General features: G+C 35.9%; 1 protein-coding gene and 1 long non-coding RNA gene across 7 annotated transcripts in view; one reads left to right on the top strand and one right to left on the bottom strand.

The window, feature by feature from the left end:
- Positions 1–20,857, top strand: part of Nf1 (neurofibromin 1) — a 256,851-nt gene that overhangs the window by 130,506 nt on the left and 105,488 nt on the right. For 4 of the 6 annotated variants that reach the window (XM_048365038.1, XM_048365039.1, XM_048365044.1 and 1 more), the window contains exons 31-36: positions 390–452; positions 5,984–6,142; positions 6,640–6,737; positions 8,244–8,390; positions 11,474–11,620; positions 14,341–14,451. In XM_048365038.1, coding sequence (XP_048220995.1) covers positions 390–452; positions 5,984–6,142; positions 6,640–6,737; positions 8,244–8,390; positions 11,474–11,620; positions 14,341–14,451 — 725 coding nt within the window. The remainder of the gene's footprint in view (positions 1–389; positions 453–5,983; positions 6,143–6,639; positions 6,738–8,243; positions 8,391–11,473; positions 11,621–14,340; positions 14,452–20,857) is intronic. The other 2 variants (XM_048365042.1, XM_048365041.1) reach the window with 1 other exon arrangement.
- Positions 8,619–11,184, bottom strand: LOC125365158. The gene is made up of 2 exons (XR_007213658.1): positions 10,708–11,184; positions 8,619–9,116 (listed from the first exon to the last, which is right to left on the bottom strand). It is a non-coding gene; the product is annotated as an uncharacterized LOC125365158 (long non-coding RNA).

Consider the following 20,857-nt stretch of genomic DNA (forward strand, 5'->3'; position numbering starts at 1 on the left):
CTATGTAGACACAAAATGGTCTTTGTATGTGATCTACTCTTAATGAACATTTCATGTAAAATTTATTAAAAGATAGGAATTGACTAAAATATGAATATTCCATATCTTCAAATTTACTTGGGAAAAGCTTTTCTGTGATTCATAGCCAGAAATAGTAGACATGATTGAGTCTCAACAATTCTTGCTACTTATTGAGTGCTTGGCTTTAAAATGTAATAAAACTTAAAACTTGGAATTAAAATTCATCCCTCAAATTCAGTTGATTTCTGATTTTTGTTAATTCCATTTGTGTTACATTTTATTGTATAATTTATGTACAAGCCAACATTGTTTTCGTTGCTGTATGTAGTTGGTGCTGTGACTTGTTTGTGCTCATCTCTGTTCTGTAGGCAACTTGCCACTCCCTACTGAATAAAGCTACAGTAAAAGAAAAAAAGGAAAACAAAAAATCAGTAAGTTTGGAGAACTTTTTATTAGCTGTTTCTTTCAAAGCAAAACCAAAAATCTTTTGCTGTTTGTTAAGAACATCTTCACTTCAGCCTATTTGACCTTCACTGTAAAATCATTCTACTAATTCTGGCACAAAATAGCTTTCATTTCAATTAACCCTGGAATTAAGTTACATTGAAACATTCTCTGTGTTCCTTTGGTTTGATTTGTCCCAAAGGTATTTTGTGGGCATTTGTTCCATTGAATATCCTTGGTCTAACTTTATTATTTTAAAAAATTATATATGAATGCAAAAGAAACTTAATTTCAAGGCCTCAGGAAATGCTGTCTTCATTCTTGCTTCTTATTTGCAGGTCATGTGAGTCTTTTAGAGAAGTGAAAGATTTTTCCTAATTGTTAGATGCATATATGGGAAAGTGACTACTTTTTATTTTTTCTGTACCAAAGACTTCATGCAGGGGTTTTACACATGCTAGTCAAGAGCTCTGGCAAAAAGGCACATTCTAAATTGAATCTGAAACTTGCTAAATTTCATAAATTTTAATCCTATGTTTTTATCTAGACAGTCCTAGCTAGATTTTAGATACTTGTGTTATAGATTATAAAAGTTTTAATAGTAAACCTTTTACCTCAGTAAAAATCAATATTAAATTTATTGTGGTGAAAGGAAGATTAGAAATGCCTTATTTTGCAAACATTGATAAAAATATATTCCTGTGACTGTGAATTCAGCCTAATTTGATAGGTAGAAAATTCTGATAGTCACAATTATATACTCTCAATAGATGGAATTTTTCCAAATTATAATGCACATTCGTTTAAAATACACTGTTACCTATCACTTTGATTCATCCTTACCAAGTTGATCTCATATTTATTCATACAATTCAAATGATTGTAGAAAAATATGAAAAGAAAACTTAGAAATCAGGTAGGTAGTTTTCTTTAAAAGGAGTAATTTAAAATACATTGTTTATTGGACATGTTCTTTCACTTTTGTCTTAGTTTTATATACAGTGAAGCTTCTCATAGTTCATTCATTCATTCATTTATTCATTGTCAGTCATTGAGGCTTGAACTCAGGGTCTGGGAGCTGTACCTTAGCTTTTGTACTCAGGGCTAGCGCTCTACCACTTTGAGCCACAGTTCTACTTCTGGTTTTCTGGTGGTCAATTGGAGGTGACAGTCTCATGGACTTTCATGCCTGAGCTGGCTTGGAACTACAAGCCGCCTCAGATCTCAGCCTTATGAGTAGCTAGGATTATATACATGAACCACCAGTGCCCGGGGCCCACATAGAAAATTTAAATGCAGAGCTATCTTTTGAACATATTAAGTAAATTTGGTCACTTATGAACAAGTGGATTGAATTGAATAGCCTTCATGCTTGAAAACATTTCCTTCTAATGCTTCAGCCTTTTACTTCTAAGCATATGTGGATTTAATATAATACACACTATCACTGTTGAAATTAATTTGCTGTTTCTAACACTCCTGTTTTGTGTTATACTAATGCCATTATGTAGTATATCACATGAATTAAAATTCTGCCTTTTTGTGTTTCTCCTGAGCATGTTTCTTAGCCTCCCTAACATTGCTTTATTTATTAAGATTTTTGTCTAAAATTGTTCCCTGGAATGTTTTTTTGTTTCTAATAGTTATTTTCAGTTTTTTTCTTTTGTAATTTTCAGTGTAACTTTAAGTTTGGGGATGTGTTTCTCGAGTGATATGAGAAATAAGAGGAATCTAATTGGTAATTTGAGTATGTTCTAGAGTACAGTCATTATAAACTTAAAATGTCAATTTTTAGAGTTGTTTTCTTAACAAAATCTAATCTTTTCAAGAGCAAGTTGATTTTCTTTGGAATATGTGAAATAGAAATGGTTCTAACTTGTGATGTTTAGTTATGCAGTCAAATTACAAATAATTCTGTTCATTATACTTCAACAACATGTAAAGTATAATTGATTTACTGTGGAAGTTTTCTGTTTAACTATGTGTGGGTAGTGATCTTCTTACTAATTATACAGTTTATAAATATTTATTTGTGTTATTGAATTCAGTCTTTACCATTGAGACATTGGCTGGTAACTGGTTTTAACACATGGACTGACCCAGTTTTGACCTTATATGTAGAAGGTATTTTTTGAGTTCAATTAGTTTTTTATAGAATAAAAAAATGAGCAAAAAACTCAAGTATATTTGTGAGGTAAAATTACATTGATGTTAATTAATGGTGAAAGAAAAAGATAGTCTTCTTTTTAAATGACTCCTGAACTTGGTATACAGCATTTCTGTTAATATTGATAGTATTTTTTTCAATTACTTTTTTTTTGCCAGTCCAGGGGCTTGGACTCAAGGCCTGAGCACTGTCCCTGGCTTCTTTTTGCTCAAGGCTAGCACTCTGCCACTTGAGCCACAGCGCCACTCAAGGCCGTTTTATATATATGTGGTACTGGGGAATTGAACCCAGGGCTTCATGTAGGAGGCAAGCACTCTTGCCATTAGGCCATATTCCCAGCCCCTATTGATTGTATTTTTTAATCAAGTTTTAGCCATTAAAATATACCATCAGGGAGGTACATATTTATGTGATATGTGAAACAGTGTGTTCTTGAGGTGTTCATGAGTTATTTTTTGACATGTGGAAGATGGTGATACTTAACTTTTCATCAACTTTATGATATTCTTTGGGAAGTGATTCATTCTAACTTCCCTTAAGAGTTCAAGCTCAGTACTATTTTATATAAATCAAGCATCAGTGTAAGTCATACTTTATAATATCTTTATCCTACTGAAAGCCAATACGTAGTTACTTCAAAAATTTTTTATAAGTTCTCTGTATATACATTATTGACTTTTATAAGACATTTTCTCCAAAGGTAAGAATTTTATAAACCAACTAGTTCTTTGAAAAGCTAGCTATTAAAAATCTTTCTTAAAAACATTTTAAAATAATTTCAAATTTTATTGGGCTAATTAGTAATATATTGTACTAATTATTTTTAAACAATCTACATAAAATTGAATGTAAGCAGTTTGGGGGGCTGGGAAGGGTATGGGTTCCATGATTAGTTTGTGTAAAGCCCTGGGATCAGTGCCCTAAACATATGCATCCACTCTCTCCCCCAAAATGCAGTTTTTGATCGTTTACCTCTTGCTAACTCACTCCTTAAACGTTTTTAGGTCTTGTAGGTTTCTTTTTCTTTTTTTTTTTTTTTTTTTTTTTTGGCCAGTCCTGGGCCTTGGACTCAGGGCCTGAGCACTGTCCCTGGCTTCTTCCCGCTCAAGGCTAGCACTCTGCCACTTGAGCCACAGCGCCGCTTCTGGCCGTTTTCTGTATATGTGGTGCTGGGGAATTGAACCTAGGGCCTCGTGTATCCGAGGCAGACACTCTTGCCACTAGGCTATATCCCCAGCCCTAGGTTTCATTTTTAATTAAAGAAAAAACAACTGTTGGGGAGTTCTATCAGAATTACTTGGTTATTAGTGATTATCTCTGAATATTCTAAAATGATATGATGAATTTTGTGGGCACATACATTTATTTTTCTAGTTTTCAATCAAAGAGGTTTCTAGTCCTTAGAAAGTTAAATACTGTAATTGGATAGTAAAAACTTGACTTTTCTTCCTAATTCTCTAGCTAAAACTACATTTCAGCCAAAACTTAAGAGTATTTAGGTTTTAAAGCCATCCTGTTAACCATATTTGGCCACCTCCTTCAATTTCCCCTTATTTCAGTGTTTTCTGTGCAATAATCACCCAAAGAACTTAATATGAAAATATCTAATATGAACATATCTCACTGGTCACCTCTTAAAAAACTTTCTTAAGCTTAAGAGAAATCACCTTGTTTTTACTAATTTCTTAGCAGCTGTGATAGACAATCGTGAAATTAAAGGAAATTCACAAGTACACATTCAAAATGAATCAGTGCTTCAAGCTCCAGGACTAGTAAAAAAAGGAAATGAAAAAAACAAAACAACAAAAAAAAGAATCAGTGCAGCTGGGTGTGAGCGGCTCATTTCCATAATCCTGGCTACTCAGGAGGCTGAGATCTGAGGATTGCAGTTTGAAGCCAGCTAAGGGCAGAAAAGTCCTTGAGACTCTTATTGCCAGCTAACTACTAAAAAAGCCAAAAGTAGATCTGTGGCTCAAGTGATAGAACACTAGCTTTGAGCAAAACTCAGGGATAGCACCTAGACTTTGAGTTCAAGCCCCAGGACTGGCGCGCACACGCATACACGCACACATACACAGAGTCAGTGTGGTGTATGAATTCATGACAAAAAGTAATACTTTATTGAGGTCTAGTGAAGAAGAGGAGAGTCATAATAGTAGAGTCAGCACCGAAAATCTCATTTTCTCATCCCACCCCTTTCCAGTGTCCTTAGAAACAAAGATTTATCTGAAGTCCCAGAATATTGAGTGTTTTACCATTGTAGTTACTAGCTGCTTTAAACAACAGTCATATCAAGTTTTAAAAATGTGTGTAGTATATATAAAAAGATGAAATTCCAGAATAATGTTATTTTAATATATTGGCTGAAAATCAGGGGCTCTGGGTAGAGATGAGAATTAATTCACTTTATCCAATCCAATAGTACACTTTTAATGTTGCCTGAAAGAGGATTTTTTTTTGGAGGGAAGATTGGGTCTAGGCTGGTCTCAAATTTGAAATTTTTCTGCCTCTACTTCCCAGGAACTGGGATTATAAGCTTGTGTCACTCCCTGTATCATTCTATTTTAAGTGACAGGGTCATGTTCCTTTTCAGCATGGCCAGCTATTTCCTGATTCCTTGATTTTGTTTTATTTGGCAGAATTGTAGATTGAGGTAGACACAGGCATTCTGTTTTGGGAGATCCTCTTTTTCTTTTAGCTCTCTAAGAATGTGCATTTTTCCAGTGGTTTCACTAATAGGAAGGTGCTTATATTAGAAAGCATGCTCTTGAAGGAAGGAACTGGCAGTAGTAATATTACTTGGAAGTCAGAAATCTTCTCTAGTAGCAATCAGGGGGAAAAAGGTATGTATGGCAAGGTTTTTTTTTTTTTTTTAATGATGTGTACATGGTAAACAACAAAATGTAAATGTTTACTGCTACGTGTGAAATACTTAGGGTATGTGCTATTGGAAACTTAGCTTCACCTTATAAAGCTTGAGCACACTTCAACATTTATTCATCTTATAAAATATGTTGTCTTATTAAAAACACACTAATCTTTGTGTGAAATTGAATCTATTTTTATTATTCATCTGACTTGTGAAATACACACTAATGATAAAATAAGATCTTTTTTTCAGGTCTCAAGGAGTTTTTTCTTCTACTTATGATGAGTTCATTGTGCTTGAAAATGATGTAAGATTGTATAGTTAAGGATAAACTTTGTTTTCTAATGTTTGGAGCAGAAAAAAACAGGAAAGTATCACTGTGAGGATTAAATTTTGGAGCCAAGTTTGACCTTTGAGCTCTTTGGTTCCATTTCTTTATTTTAATTCAGGCTAATACTCAATTCTGAACTCCTTGTTTTTAGGTGGTTAGCCAACGTTTCCCTCAGAACAGCATCGGTGCAGTAGGAAGTGCCATGTTCCTCAGATTTATCAATCCTGCCATTGTCTCACCATATGAAGCAGGGATTTTAGATAAAAAACCACCACCTAGAATTGAAAGGGGCTTGAAGCTGATGTCAAAGGTGAATTATTTTGATAATCTGTTTACCTTGAATTTCCTTTCTGACTAAATTTTCAGTTTCATATACTTCACAGTACTTTGTTTTGAATTTCCTTTTGAAATGTCATTTATTTTTCAATTATGGTTTTATTTTAATTTCTATATCTCAGGAAGTCATCAGATAAGTTCCTCATGAGTCCTTCTGTCATAGAAAAATATATTAACAAATGTCTTCTAAATATGGTTTCTGTGTAATTCTAGAATTTTTAAATGGAGACCAAAATATTGATTATAGTATCTCTTATTTAGAATGCATTTACGTATTGAAATATATATTGTGTGTTTATACAATATGTATATGTATATATAATATGTGAAAAGAATAGAAATAATACCTAGACTAATAGAATAATAGATTTTAACTGCCAGTAGAACTTGTATCATTCATGCTTTTAAAATGATGTTAATATATCAATTTCATATAATAAATATTCCAATTATTTGTGACTGTTTGTTTAGATACTTCAGAGTATTGCCAATCATGTTCTCTTCACTAAAGAAGAACATATGCGGCCTTTTAATGATTTTGTGAAAAGCAACTTTGATTTGGCACGAAGGTAAGCAGCCAGATCTTAAGTTAGTTGCTCTGTTTTAGTTAAGTCAGGTTCACTTAATGACATCCATGTACCTGGTCTGCATTAAGTTTTTCTGTCATTTTTTTCTTCCCTTTCTAAGAATGTATTTTGTCTTATTTTTATTATGAAAAGAAAGTCATGAAGTGTATTCATATCCTTTATAATTTGTTTATAGTTTCTTTAATTGAAAACCAAGAAAGATTTTGGGTTTTTTTTTTTTGTTTTGTTTTGTTTTGCCAATCCTGGGGCTGGAATTCAAGGCCTGAGCACTGTCCCTTGCTTCTTTTTGCTCAAGGCTAGCACTCTACCCCTTGAGCCACAGCACCACTTCCGGCTTTTTCTATATATGTGGTACTGAGGAATGGAACTGAGGGCTTCATGTATACGAGGAGAGCACTTCACCATTAGGTCATATTCCCCCCCCACCCAAGAGAGCCCCCAAGAGAGATTTTTGATATATCTAAAATAAAGGACTTGAGTTTGCTATAATATGGGAGTAAGAAAGATTCCTTTTATTAAAAGCAATCCAAATTAGTAAGGATTATACATAATAGTATGTTATTAGAATTTTTGGTGTTAGCATATTTTTGACACTTGGTTTGGAGTTGTATTTAAATTAAAAAGTTGCTGTTTAAGCCAAATAATGTAAAGAAACATAAGATTTTGTTTATTAACAAGTGAGTGCTGAGGCTTTATCCTTTTAGATTTTCATAACTTAACCAATTTCTTCACTTTATTTCTGAGTTGACTTACTGGTAAACTGGGGATAATACTGTATTTTACTGAGTCTTTTTAAGAGAAACAAATTAGGTAATTGATGAAAAACATGCTTTGTTGATGTAAATTAATGCTAGAATTCTACTTCAGCAATGTAAATCTAAGCATTCTTTAAAGCTAAATTGCCTTTGTACAATTCTGAATTCCAGTTCATTATCACACTAGTTTTTACCTTTCTGCTCAGGACATTAGAGCTTAGGAGTTATATTGCTGAACAACAAGCAGTACTGGACAGAGTGCATAGCAGCAGAGGATTCAAATTCTAACAGATGGACTTCCCATAGTTACGAAGCAAGCACTCTTGCCACTAGGCCATATTCCCAGCCCCATTACTTCTCATAGTTAAAAGAACCAAGGTTCTGGTCCTGGCTCAGACAGACAGGCTTTGTGACATTGCTGGGGGCAGGGTGGTCTTTAATTTGATCCGTAGCTCCCTTTCTTCATCTATGAAATACTTGCTTCTTTCTAAATCTCATCCATCTCATTTTGTAGTTCTCTGACTTAACAGCCTATTCTGAAGTTGAAGCCTGGTACCATAATGTAAAATGAAGTTTCTCCTTGTTCTTCTTGCTTGGTGTAAGGACAGTCACTATGTGATCAAGCTCTTTGTGTTTGTAATCTCAGTAACTTTACAAATAATATTTTATTCTTTGTATCAATTTAATACACACATAGGTCTGAGTATATTTAGTGTCACTTTTCCTTTTAAAGGTTTTTCCTTGATATGGCATCAGATTGTCCCACAAGTGATGCAGTAAACCATAGTCTTTCCTTCATCAGTGATGGCAATGTGCTTGCTTTACATCGTCTGCTTTGGAACAACCAAGAAAAAATTGGTCAATACCTTTCCAGCAACAGGTATGATTTCTCAGTCATGGGGAAACCAAACGCTCAGTTTAAGTAACTGCTTTGTATCTATTTGCAGTAAGAGCTAGCATTTGGAAAAAGACATGTGGACTTCTCTTTTGTTTCTGGGCCTGGTATTTGAATTCAGGGCCTGGGTGTTGTTCTTGAGCTTCTTTTGCTCACGACTAATGCTCTACCACTTGAGCTATAGCTTCATTTCTGGCTTTTTGTGTGTGTGCATGTATTTTAATGGGCATAGAGTCTCATAGACTGTACTTCGGGACTAGCTCCAAACTACAGTCCTCAGATTTCAGCCTCCTGAGTAGCTAGGTTTACAGGTGTGAGCCATCAGTGCCTAGTTGGATTTTAAAAGTAAGTCCAACAGTTAAGTTATATGAAAAAAAATTTTTAAACCTATATATGCTACCTTTTTTTTTTCAGATATAATACTAGGGATTAGACTCAGGGCCTTATGCTTGCTGGGCAAGTGCTTTACCCTTTTGTTTTTAGTTTGCTTTTCAGATAGGGCCATACACTAACTTTGCCTTGGTGCTAGCCTTAAGCTGAGATCCTCTCACCTCTGTTTTTGAGACATGACCTTGAACTAACTTTGATCGGCTCCTTGGGAGGCATAGGTAGTTTTGTGGTCCAAGGTCAGCCAGGGTAGAAATTTGGGACTCTATCTGAAAAATAAGTAAAGCAAAAAGGGGAGGAGGTGTGGCCTCAAGTGCTAGAGTGCTTGCCTAGCAAGTTTAAGGCCCTGAATTCAAGCTCTGATATAAACAGAGTGGGGGGGGGGGGGAAGAGGTGGAGAGAAGGAGAGGAGGGAGGGGGGAGGGGAGAGGGGAGAGGAGAGAGAAGACAAGGGAGGAAGGAAGGAGATAAAGCTTTGTACAGAAAATACCCAATAATTGAATTATTTGGGAATTATTATTTGTTTTTAGTCAAAGTTCTTTGTATTATAAATTACTCGGTGTCCTTTTTAGTGTATATATGTTTATAAAGGATTCAAACTCCTAAGTATAAGGAGTTCCTTTTCAAAAGTAAGTTGAATCCAGGTCATTTGTAAATGCCAATATAAAAGATTTGCTCATTTGTAGGAAACCATGGAGCTAAGGCCAAGCAGTTAGGCAATAGGAATTTTATTCCTTTATGAATTGTAAATGGATTGAAGTAGATAGACATGGACATTACTGATGCATGCTCCTAAAATAGAAATGGAAGATGCTTTTTATTCACATGCTTCCAAAAAGTACAGGCAGTACTATAACAGATTCGTGTCTGTCACCTAGCTTTAACATTATTTTTCTTCTTTTGCCAGTACCAAGGCTTAAATTTAGGATATCACATTTGATTGGCTTTCATGCTCATAGCTGTCACTCTGGGGTTTGACCTTTTTGCTTAACTAATTGAAAAATCTCATAGACCTTTCTGACCAGGCTGGCTTCAAACTACAATCCCCACATCTAACCTCCTGAGAAGCTATAATTATAGGATGAACCTTGTGGAGCCCAGCTAACATTACATATTTTTCTATAGTACTTCAGGTTTTTATAACAGTTTATGTTTTGAGAGGGGAAAATGATATATGTATGTATGCAAAGGCTTGTTTTCAACAATACCATTTCTGTGCTTCTTTCTGTAAACATACCTACTTTTTAAAGCTGGTGGGTATGATACCTGTTTTTGTTTGTTGTTGTTGTTTGTTTTTTTTCCAGTCACTCAGGGCCTGGGCACTGTCCCTGGCTTCTTTTGCTCAAGGCTAGCACTCTACCACTTGAGCCACAGCGCCACTTTCGGCCTTTTCTGTTTATGTGGTGTTGAGGACTGAAACCCAGGGCTTCATGCATGATAGGCAAGCACATGTATATAACTAAAGAATTTAGTTCTTTATAATTGTTTTGCATGTTTTAAAATATTATACAAGTAATTGAGCTCACACTTGTAATCCTATATACTCAGGAGGCTGTGATAAGAGGATTACATTTCAAAGCCAGTTTGGGCTGGAAAGTCTGTGAAACTCTCATCTCTAGTTAACCACCCCAAAAAGCTGAAACGACTGGCACAAAAAGAAAAGAGAAAAGAAATTATAGCAATGATATGGCCTCTTTGTGCAACATTCTGTTTGAGATTTGTTTAGCTTATTAGTATGTGTGCTAATTTTACACTTGGACAGTTATGTCTTTGTATACATCCTCACCAAAGTTGACATTATTTGGCATAATTATGCTTATAAAATAGTATCTCATTATTGTTACCTAGTTTTACACATTCAATAGTTACTGAAGACTCAGATTTCTGAGCTGGGGGTAATGGTGCATGCCTATACCCCAGTACTTGGGAGGCTGAGACAATATCAGCCTGGGCTATGTATCAAGACCCTTGATTGAAAAGAAAATTCAGATTCATCAAATTCTTCTGGATAAACATGTCCATTTCCTAAACACCGATTTCCTAAGAGTGGTTGTTCTTATCCTGAGAGAAAGTAGATGAGAATGTTAATTTTAAATTCTGATTGATTAGATAATGGTTGTGAGTTCTACAAAATACTTAAATTTGAATCAAATAGGAATTGTATCGGGCAGTTAATGGGCATATTATTAAACATGTTTTAGCATATACTTACGGTCCCTGAAGTCTTTCGATGGTGGGGAATGATATAGGAGTTAAACTAGGATCTTTGTTCTTGGTAGGCTAATGCTCTGTTGTTGGGCCAAAACACTCACCTACCCCTTCTTCTTTGTTTTTTGTTACTGTTTTTGGATAGAGTTTCACACTTTTTATCCTCCTACCTGTACCTCTCATGTAGTTGGGATTCGGGACACGTACCATATCTAGCTTACCTGTTGAGACTGGGTGGGAGAATGTCCTGACCCAAACTTTTTGCACATAGTGCTCTCTGTCTTTATCTCTTAAGAAACTGATATTGCCAGCAGGCACCACTACCACACCCATGCATCTTTGAGATCTTTTTGGAGCTGTTTGCAAATAAAAAGCACCACCAGTAAAAGTAAAAGCAACAAATAACAATCTAAAGATATATGTTGTACTGTTCAATGTGATCTACTACTTTCTAAGTAGTTTGCTCTATCTAGGGATCATAAAGCTGTTGGAAGACGACCTTTTGATAAGATGGCAACACTTCTTGCATACCTGGGTCCTCCAGAGCATAAGCCTGTGGCAGATACACATTGGTCCAGCCTTAACCTTACCAGTTCAAAGTTTGAAGAATTTATGACTAGGTAAAGCACAACTTTGAAGTAATATTGCTTCTTTTTGATTAACAAAGTTTACTACCAGGCTGCCTAATAAATATGCTTGCATTTTTTGATAGAAGATTATCCAGAAAAATGTACCTAGCAATAGTGTGAATGTGTTTTGTGGTCTATCTTTTTTCTCTTATCCTAAATATGAAATGTATATAATGCTTTATTATACATCTTGTCTTATAAAAATAATAGGGTTTGGCTAAATAATAGCTTGTTATCTTGCTTTGGTATGTTTTTGCATTTAATACTTCATAAAAGCATGCAGACAATATTAGTTTCATATTATAGTTAAGGAAAATGCAACTCAGTATGAATAACTGAGTTGGCTAAGATCACACACCTGACTCATGGGTCTTTTGGTTTTAAGTGCTAGACTCTGTCTGCTGCAGTATTAGACCATTCTTGAGAATTCTTATGAAAGTTAATGATTTTAACTTGTTTTAGATTAAGAGAAAATAGAGTATACTGCAATATTGCCATAACACTTTTGTGGGCATTTGTTTTGAAATTTCACTTGGAAGGATTTGGTTTGTGAACTAAACAATTCTTACTGCTAGACATCTTGATGTTACACTGAAGGTAGTTTGTTTAATCCTTTAGTCTTTTTTTGGTGGGGGAAGCTTTTGGTTTTCTTGTCATATGGGGCTCAAACCCAAGGTCTTACACATGCTGCGCAAGTGCTCTGCCAGTGAAGTCTACCTTATTCCTAACTCCTTTACATTTTAAAGTTCCTTTCATAGTACTTCACTTAGTAAGTGTTCCATAGTGGCTTGAGGTTGAGTGTTTCATTTATATCATATTCCAGAAGCAATAACAGTTAGCAGCCTTTACTGGAGAAGTGGATAGTTAGAAGGTTCACTAGGAATGTCAGTAACTCAGGTGGTTTCTGCCAAGTAAGCACAAGGTCTTGAGTTTAGACCCAAGTACTGCCAACTAAAAGAAATTGGTTCACATTGCAAGTTTGCTTGTAATATGCCTTGCACTGTGTCTGTTATTAATATGTAATATTATATGTAATTTATATTACATATGGGTTATTTTTGTATACAGGATTTGGGTTCATTAATATTATTAAAATATATTAATACATAAAAGAACATATAGGGAGACTTTTAACTCTCATTTCCTGTATGAGAAGCAGGAAATGTTTCTCTCTCCCTACTTTAATCTTGTTATACTAAATAAATCTTTGCTAAAACTTAAACAAAAATAACATGTGGATATGTAATATCCTTTTCAGCTTGTATATGTGCACACTACATATGTGTGTGCCAGTACTGGGACTTGAACTCAGGGCACTTGGCTCTCCCTTGTTTTTTTGCTCAAGGCTGATACTTACTGCTTGCACTACACACCTCCACTTTTGACTTAATTTTTAGTTTTAGCTGTGTTAGAGTTTGCTTAATTACCGATGTTTATTCCTCTGTAGTTAAGGAATATTTTCCACAGAAAAGATTCAGATTAATTAAATGAGAATTACACAGTAGAAAAATGTAAACCTTTTTTTGGGGGGTGGGGAGGGGTGGGAGGGGAATCTGGTCCTGGGGCTTGAACTCAGGGCCAAAGTCTTGTTCCTGAGTTGTTGCTCAAGGCTAATGCTCTACAACTAGAGTCACAGGGCCACTTCTGACCTTTTCTGAGTAGTATGTTGAAGATAAGGGTCTCCTAGACTTCCCTGCCTGGGCTGGCTTGGAACTATAATCCTCAGATCTCAACCTCCTGAGTAATTAGAATCACAAGCGTGAGCCACTGGCACCTGGCAAAATATAAAACTTTTTTATTCAGTATTTTCAGGGCATACCTGCCTTCCATTTTTCTTTTTTCTTTTTTTTTTTTTTTTGGCCAGTCCTGGGCCTTGGACTCAGGGCCTGAGCACTGTCCCTGGCTTCTTCCCGCTCAAGGCTAGCACTCTGCCACTTGAGCCACAGCACCGCTTCTGGCCGTTTTCTGTATATGTGGTGCTGGGGAATCGAACCTAGGGCCTCGTGTATCCGAGGCAGGCACTCTTGCCACTAGGCTATATCCCCAGCCCCTGCCTTCCATTTTTCTAAGAAACCTGTTTCTTACATACTTTTTGCCTTCTTTTACAAGGCAGTCTTGTATGTATTTGGAGACTGTGTGGTCTCCTATGTATGGTATATGTAAACAGTATAAGGACAACATATAAGATATGTCATATATTAGATGTTAATATGGTTATCTACTGAATTCCTACTGATAATTCCTGGAAACCTATTTTTCTTGAGGGGAAATAAAAAGCCAGATGCCAGTGGCTCTCACCTGTAATCCTAGCTATTCAAGAGGCTGAGATCTAAGGACAGTTCAAAGCCATCCTTGGACAAGGAAGTTCCTTTTATTATTATTATTCCTATAATATTAAACAAATATTGCTCTGATATCAACAAAATGATGGCTTAAGCAAATATAACATGAGACATGTAGAAATTCTAGGTAAAATCAAAAGAACTTTTATCTGGAAAAATACCATGAGTAAAAATAATCCTGTGGTATTAATATCTCCTTTTTCTTAGTATATTTATTGAAAGTGCTTTCATGATTCAAAGACATTTTTATTGGCAAATTTCCTTCCCTTCAGAAAGCCTGTTGCTTTTATAATATATTTTACCTTTGCTTTAGTTATATTTTTGTGCTCACTGTAGCATATAAGCTTCTAAGTCTCTCTTTTCCTTTAGACATCAAGTACATGAAAAAGAAGAGTTCAAGGCTTTGAAAACACTAAGTATTTTCTACCAAGCTGGCACTTCCAAAGCAGGGAATCCTATTTTTTATTATGTTGCACGAAGGTAAGAAACAATATGTTTTAGTCTCTCTTAACCAAGTTTTGAAAATGACAACCAATGTAGAGAAATGGCAGCTTTGATTTCTCTCCTTTGGATTAACAGGACTTAAAGACAGCATAGGTTTACCTGAGAGCATAGCTAGGTAATGAGCCATCTGTCTTTAAATGTTGTTGAGTATATTAGGAATTGATTTTCAGATCATTCATTGTGTATTTGTCTTTCCTACTTGCCTGCAATGAATTAATTAAACCAGTCTTTATTTTAACATATATTATGGTTTAGTAGTACCTACAACAACATGATCACCAGGAACTTTTCTTCATTCTTAAGAAGAAATAAAACTTTATGAACCTATTTCTGAGAACTTGCAGTGAACACTGTAAGACTTTGAAGATGGTAGATGGTCCAAGTAACAGCCTTGAAAAGATCGCCTATATGATTAGTTCCTAGAACACCTCCATAAGCTATTCCTTCATGATCATAGTGATGTTTGTAATGGTATGCTTGCTACATGTCTTTTCTTTCTTGAATACTTCTGCCTGACTTTTGGGGGGATGGGAGAAAAGAGAAGTGCTCTGGATCATACTCAGGCAAGTACTTTATGACTGACTTAAATTCCCAGCCCTTGTTTTGATTTTTTTTTTTTTTTGAGACAAGGTCTCCCTTGTACTCTAGGCTGGCCTTGAGCTTGGTATATAGCCTAGATGGCCATAAATTCTATCCTCCTGATCATCCTCCCAATGCTCTGATTATAGGTTTGTGATGACTGTGCCTGGTGGCTCTGCTTGCCTTTTATTAACTATTCTGTGATGTGATTTGATCAGTTTTACTTCTTACTTGACATAAATTCATAAGTTGACAATAATTCACAAGTTGAACTTTTGGGACAGTGTGATATAATGTGAGACCACTCACTTTGGAATGTATCTTAGTGACTAAGTTTGGTGTTAATTATGCCCTTCATTAAGTATAAGACTTGATTGTTCCAAACACCCTAAATTTAATAGAAATTGTATCTGTAGATTTAATGGCTCTGGGTGGTAAAAACTTGAACATTTGTAGACAATAAATTGAGATTGAGAAGTAGCAATGCGGGAGGTAAAAAACAAAGGAGAAAGAAGAAAATCTTTTAAAATTGGATAATTCAGATATCCAAAGCACTAAGGGATTAGAGAATCAATGATTAAAGAATCAATGTTTTTAGAACATTGCTTTTATCTTTGCCCTACTTTATTACTTTGTGTAACGTCTTACCATCCTATGAAAGTCCTCTCACCAAGACCTCAGTCGCTGTTTCTAATTTGTCTTAGGATAATTTGCCCTTTCTTTTGCTCTTGAGATGAACTGTACTTGTATTCCACCCTTAATCGTCTTATAATATTGTCAGATATTTTGACTTTCCCAATTTTGTCAGTAGATCAAGTTTGCAGTCTTAGCACTTTAATCCCAGCTTTCACTCTGAGCTGCCACATTAAAATCTAGGTGCAAGGGCTAACTTATCTAATAGACATCTCAAATGATTCATTTATAGTTAGTTTTTCCTGCTGGGTCATATATTTAGTAGCACAACTAGTAAGAATCAGAATTAGACCAGGCACAGTGATCGTACTTGTAATCACCACTGAGAGGTAGAAATTGGGAGGACTGAGGTTTGAAGCCAGCTTGGGCAAAAAGTTTAAGAGACTATCTCAGCCATTGTTTAGGCATGTTGGTGTGCATCTGTTATCCTAGTTAAAAGAAAAGCATAAATAGGATGATTGTGGTTCAGGCCAGCCCAGGTATAAATTTCACAAAATAAACATGAGTAATGCAAAAAGGTCTTGTGGGTATGGCAAAGTGGTAGACTGTCTGCCTAACAACCTCAAGGCTCTGAATTCAACCCCTACTATCACCAAAAAGGAATATAAACCAACAGAATAAAATAAAATCAGATTAGCACTCAGAACCTAACTCCAATCCCCTAACTGTGCACTATAAATAACATAATAGCTATTATAATCAATATACTAAGTTTTTTGCTAAATCAACTTTTGTAGACAGCCTTAGCCATAGAATTTCAACAACAGTTAGGAGCACATTACTATAGGGAAAGTGAATTACAATCATTTGATTTACAAATAATATTTTGAAACACAAGTGAAGAATTTATTCAAGATAATCTTGAATGAAGGAAGCAGTGACATTGTCAAGAAGCATTTACTCATAACCTGAATTATGGAATTGTAACCCCTTTATTCAACTACTTAATAATAACTTTTTTGAAAGATAACCTTATTATTGGAGCAACAGTATTCTGTAACACAGATGTTAGCAGAGTTGGCCTCTTTCTCACTAGAATGACAAATTACAATTACACATTCATGAAATATGATCATACAAATGAGTATGTTATTTTGTAAAGGGCCATTGGTCTGCTTAGTTAAAAAAAATACAGGGGCTGGGGATATGGCCTAGTGGCAAGAGTGCTTGCCTTGTATACATGAGGCCCTAGGTTCGATTCCCCAGCACCACATATACAGAAAACAGCCAGAAGTGGCGCTGTGGCTCAAGTGGCACAGTGCCAGCCTTGAGCAAGAAGAAGCCAGGGACAGTGCTCAGGCCCTGAGTCCAAGCCCCAGGACTGGCAAAAAGTCAAAACAAAACAAAACAACTTTCCCGTATCCACTCGTTACCTCATTTACTACCCCATCCCCTTGATTAAATACCTGTATCAATTTCTTTCATGCCTCCAGTATAAAAAGGCCAGTTTTAATTCAGTTTTGCAAACATTTAAAGGACAAATATGACATTTTGCTTATTTTGGTATTTAATAGAATAGTGCGATTTTTTAATAAGAAAAGAGACTAGCACGTGAAGGTAATATTTAAACTTACACATTTAAAATTTGCACACAACCCAATCACAGTTGGATATTGATAAGTAGTAAATTGAAAGTTTATTATCTGTTGTCATCCAATAGGCAATAAGGAACTGAAATGACCATTCAGGTAATTGAAGTTTACTTCAGCCTGAGTACAAATAAAACTGCAAAATCATTACATAGAAAAAGAAGTGAATGTTGAACATTGAATTGAGTATCATACTACCATTTTTCACAGTCTTTATAGTCATATAGATGACAGTATTATCTGTTATATTGGAAATCTGGGTCAACTTGGAACTCAGAGTCATCTGGGAATTTACAGTGGTCTTGAGAGTCAGATTTATCCTAGGACTGAGGCTCTCTCTCGGATTTGAATTGGTCACATCATTTAGGCTTATCCTTGGATTCGGACTTGAGCTGAGATTTAGACTTGTAGGGGAAGTAGGGCTCATCCTGGGACTTGAGACTTCTGTAGCATTTGAGGTCTGTAGCGTTGGTGTTGAAATTGTTTCCAAAATGTGAACAAACAGGAGAACCAGGCTGATGGTAAGTGATTGCTTGAACATCATTTTCCTCTGCCTTAAAATAATTGGGATAAATTTAGTTGAATACTTGGATCATAAATGGGCAAGACTGTATCCTTCATTGTATTTGTGTTACATAAATGTGCCTTTTCATTGTTTATTAGTGAACAAATGACAAGTTTTCTTCCTTAATATCTGACAAAAGATTCCTTTTTTTCCTCTTTTTTCGTGTCAGTACTGAGCTTCAACTCAATTTATTTCATTTGTAGTTGGCATTCTACTACTTGAGCCATTGGAGAGAGTCTTTAAGACTATTCTTTGACTGCCCTCATACCTTAACCTCCTGACACCTGGGTCAACAGGATTATTTTTCCATCTGAGTTTCCCAAGCTAAGGCATAAGCAATCCAAAGACTAAAAATGAGCTTAATTATGTATTTCTATTTTTTAAAGAAAGAAAAATTAAACATTAGGCAGCTGTATACTATGTGTGGTTGAGGTCATTGGATAGAATAGGATTGGGGCAAAGAATGAGAGACTGGTTGGGAGAATAAAGCAACATCTGGAATGAAACATTTTTCTCTAGATTACTTGTGGCTTTTATCTTAACAATTTAATGTTTAGGGCTGGGAATATGGCCTAGTGGCAGCCTTGCGTTTGATTACCCAGCACCACATACATAGAAACGGCCAGAAGTGGCGCTGTGGCTCAAGTGGCAGAGTGCTAGCCTTGAGCAAAAGAGAAGCCAGGGACAATGGTCAGGCCCTGAGTCCAAGGCCCAGGACTGGCAAAAACAAACAAAGAAAACCAATTTAATGTTTAAGTTCAGGTCACAAATGAGGATATTGCTTGTAAATATTTATACCAAAAAATGAAAGAAGCTAAAGCAAATGAAAGAAGCTAAAATAAATTATTTCCCCCAATGCTGAGATTTTCTTCATCCTCCCTGTTAAACCAAAAAGCATCCAGAATTTTAGGTTTTATAGTTTTTAAGATAGAAGGAAATTAGAATTGATTAAAATAAACTCCTTTATTATGTAAATAGACTTATCCAAGAACTATATTTGCCTGAAGATGCATATCTAAAAATAATCAGAACTTGTTTGTTTTATTGTTTGCACTCTTGGTTGGTTTTTTCCACTCAAGGCTCACAGGTACTCTACTGCTTGAGCCACAGCTCTACTTCCAACTTTGTGCTAGTTAACTGATGGTAAGAATTTCTCAGATTTGTCTGCCCAGACTGGCTTTGAACTGGGATTACAAATAAGAGATATAAGCACTTTGCCAAGTCTGAATCTTTTTTAAAAGCCATATTAATTAGTAATAAATTGATACTTGCACAATATCTATATTTCACAACCAGAAGAAAAACACAGTCTCGGGCTGGGAATATGGCCGTGGCAAGAGTGCTTGCCTCCTACATATGAAGCTCTCGGTTCGATTCCCCAGCACCACATATATGGAAAATGGCCAGAAGGGGCTCTGTGGCTCAGGTGGCAGAGTGCTAGCCTTGAGCGGGAAGAAGCCAGGGATGGTGTTCAGGCCCTGAGTCCAAGGCCCAGGACGGCCAAAAAAAAAAAAGAGAAAAACACAGTCTCAGAAATAGTCCAGCATGTACTGACATTGAAGTAGTAGCTTCTAGACAAGGAACAGATCTCTGCTGAGGCTCTTAGGGCAATGGTAATTAAACAGATTTGTTTATTTTTACTCCTGTTCTATGTCCTGCACTAAATTGATGAACCTGTTTAATGAGTATATTAGAGTGACGAAAGCTGACCTAACATCAGAGGCCCCATTGTTGCTGTGTACTGACCTGAATTTTAATTGTTCACTGGACTCTTTAATTGCACAGAAATGTGCTAGAGAAGGGAATTGATTTTTTTACCCCCAATCCTGGATATTGGAATCAGAGCCAGGGCGCTGTCACTAAGCCTCTTTGTGCTCAAGGCTAGTGCTCTACCACTTGAGCCACTGCACACCACTTCTGGCCTTTTCAAAGTAATTTATTGGAGACAAGAGTCTCACATACTTATCTTTCCAGGCTGACTTTGAATTGTGATCCTCTGATCTCATCTTCCTGAGTAGCTAGGATTTCATGCGTAAGCCACCTGGCTAAGAAGGGAATAGATTTTTAAGTGGCAGTGGATTTCCCCTCCCCATGTGTTCACTTAGTCATGCAGTATTCTGTGTGTTGGAAACCACATCTAGGCTCTGAACCTGGGCGCCCCCCCCCCCCCCCCCACCATTTGCAGAGGGTCATGATTTAATCTGGGCACTAGTGGCTCACATCGGTAATTTTAGCTGCTCAGGAGACTGAGATCTGAGGATCCCAGTTTTAAACCAGCCCAGGAGACTCTTATCCCCATTTAACTAGCAAAAAAGGCAGAGAAGTCTGAATCTTATTTTATTGTTTTTCAGTAGATGTAGACTATAAAGACATAGTCTTGTGCCAAAAGTTTAATAGTGAATTATCTTTTAAAGTAAGACAAGCTTTCTCTAAACCTATATTCAAATCTGACCAATAGTGTGCCACACCAAAGTTAGTTTGTGCTGGACATGATGAAATATTGTTATGCCTAAGTACAGCTTAAAAAATTAAGACAGAGTCTCATTATATATCCTAGGCTATCCTTGAACTCCTGCTTGATAATTCTGGTGCTAGAATTACCTATCTACTGTAAAATTTTTAACTTAAAGTTTAAACATCAGCTAGGCGACAGTGGCTCACACCTGTAAACCTAACTTTCAGCACTGAGATCAGAAGATCGCGGTTCAAAGCCAACTCAATCAGGAAAGTCCATGAAACTCTTATCTCTAGTTAACCATTAGAAAATTGGAATTGGTGCTGTGGCTCCCAGTGGTAGAATGCTAGCCTTGAGAGAAAAAGCTCAGAGACAGCTCCCAGACCCTTAGTTAAAAGCCCAATAACAATAACAAAAAAAAGTTCAAACCTCAATTGTACAAATTCTAATATGTAAAAGAAGTTACAGTTGTCTCTAATAAGCAATTCAGAAAATTACAGG

The sequence above is a fragment of the Perognathus longimembris genome, chromosome 17, assembly GCF_023159225.1.
Source record: "Perognathus longimembris pacificus isolate PPM17 chromosome 17, ASM2315922v1, whole genome shotgun sequence".
NCBI classification, from domain to species: Eukaryota; Metazoa; Chordata; class Mammalia; order Rodentia; family Heteromyidae; genus Perognathus; species Perognathus longimembris.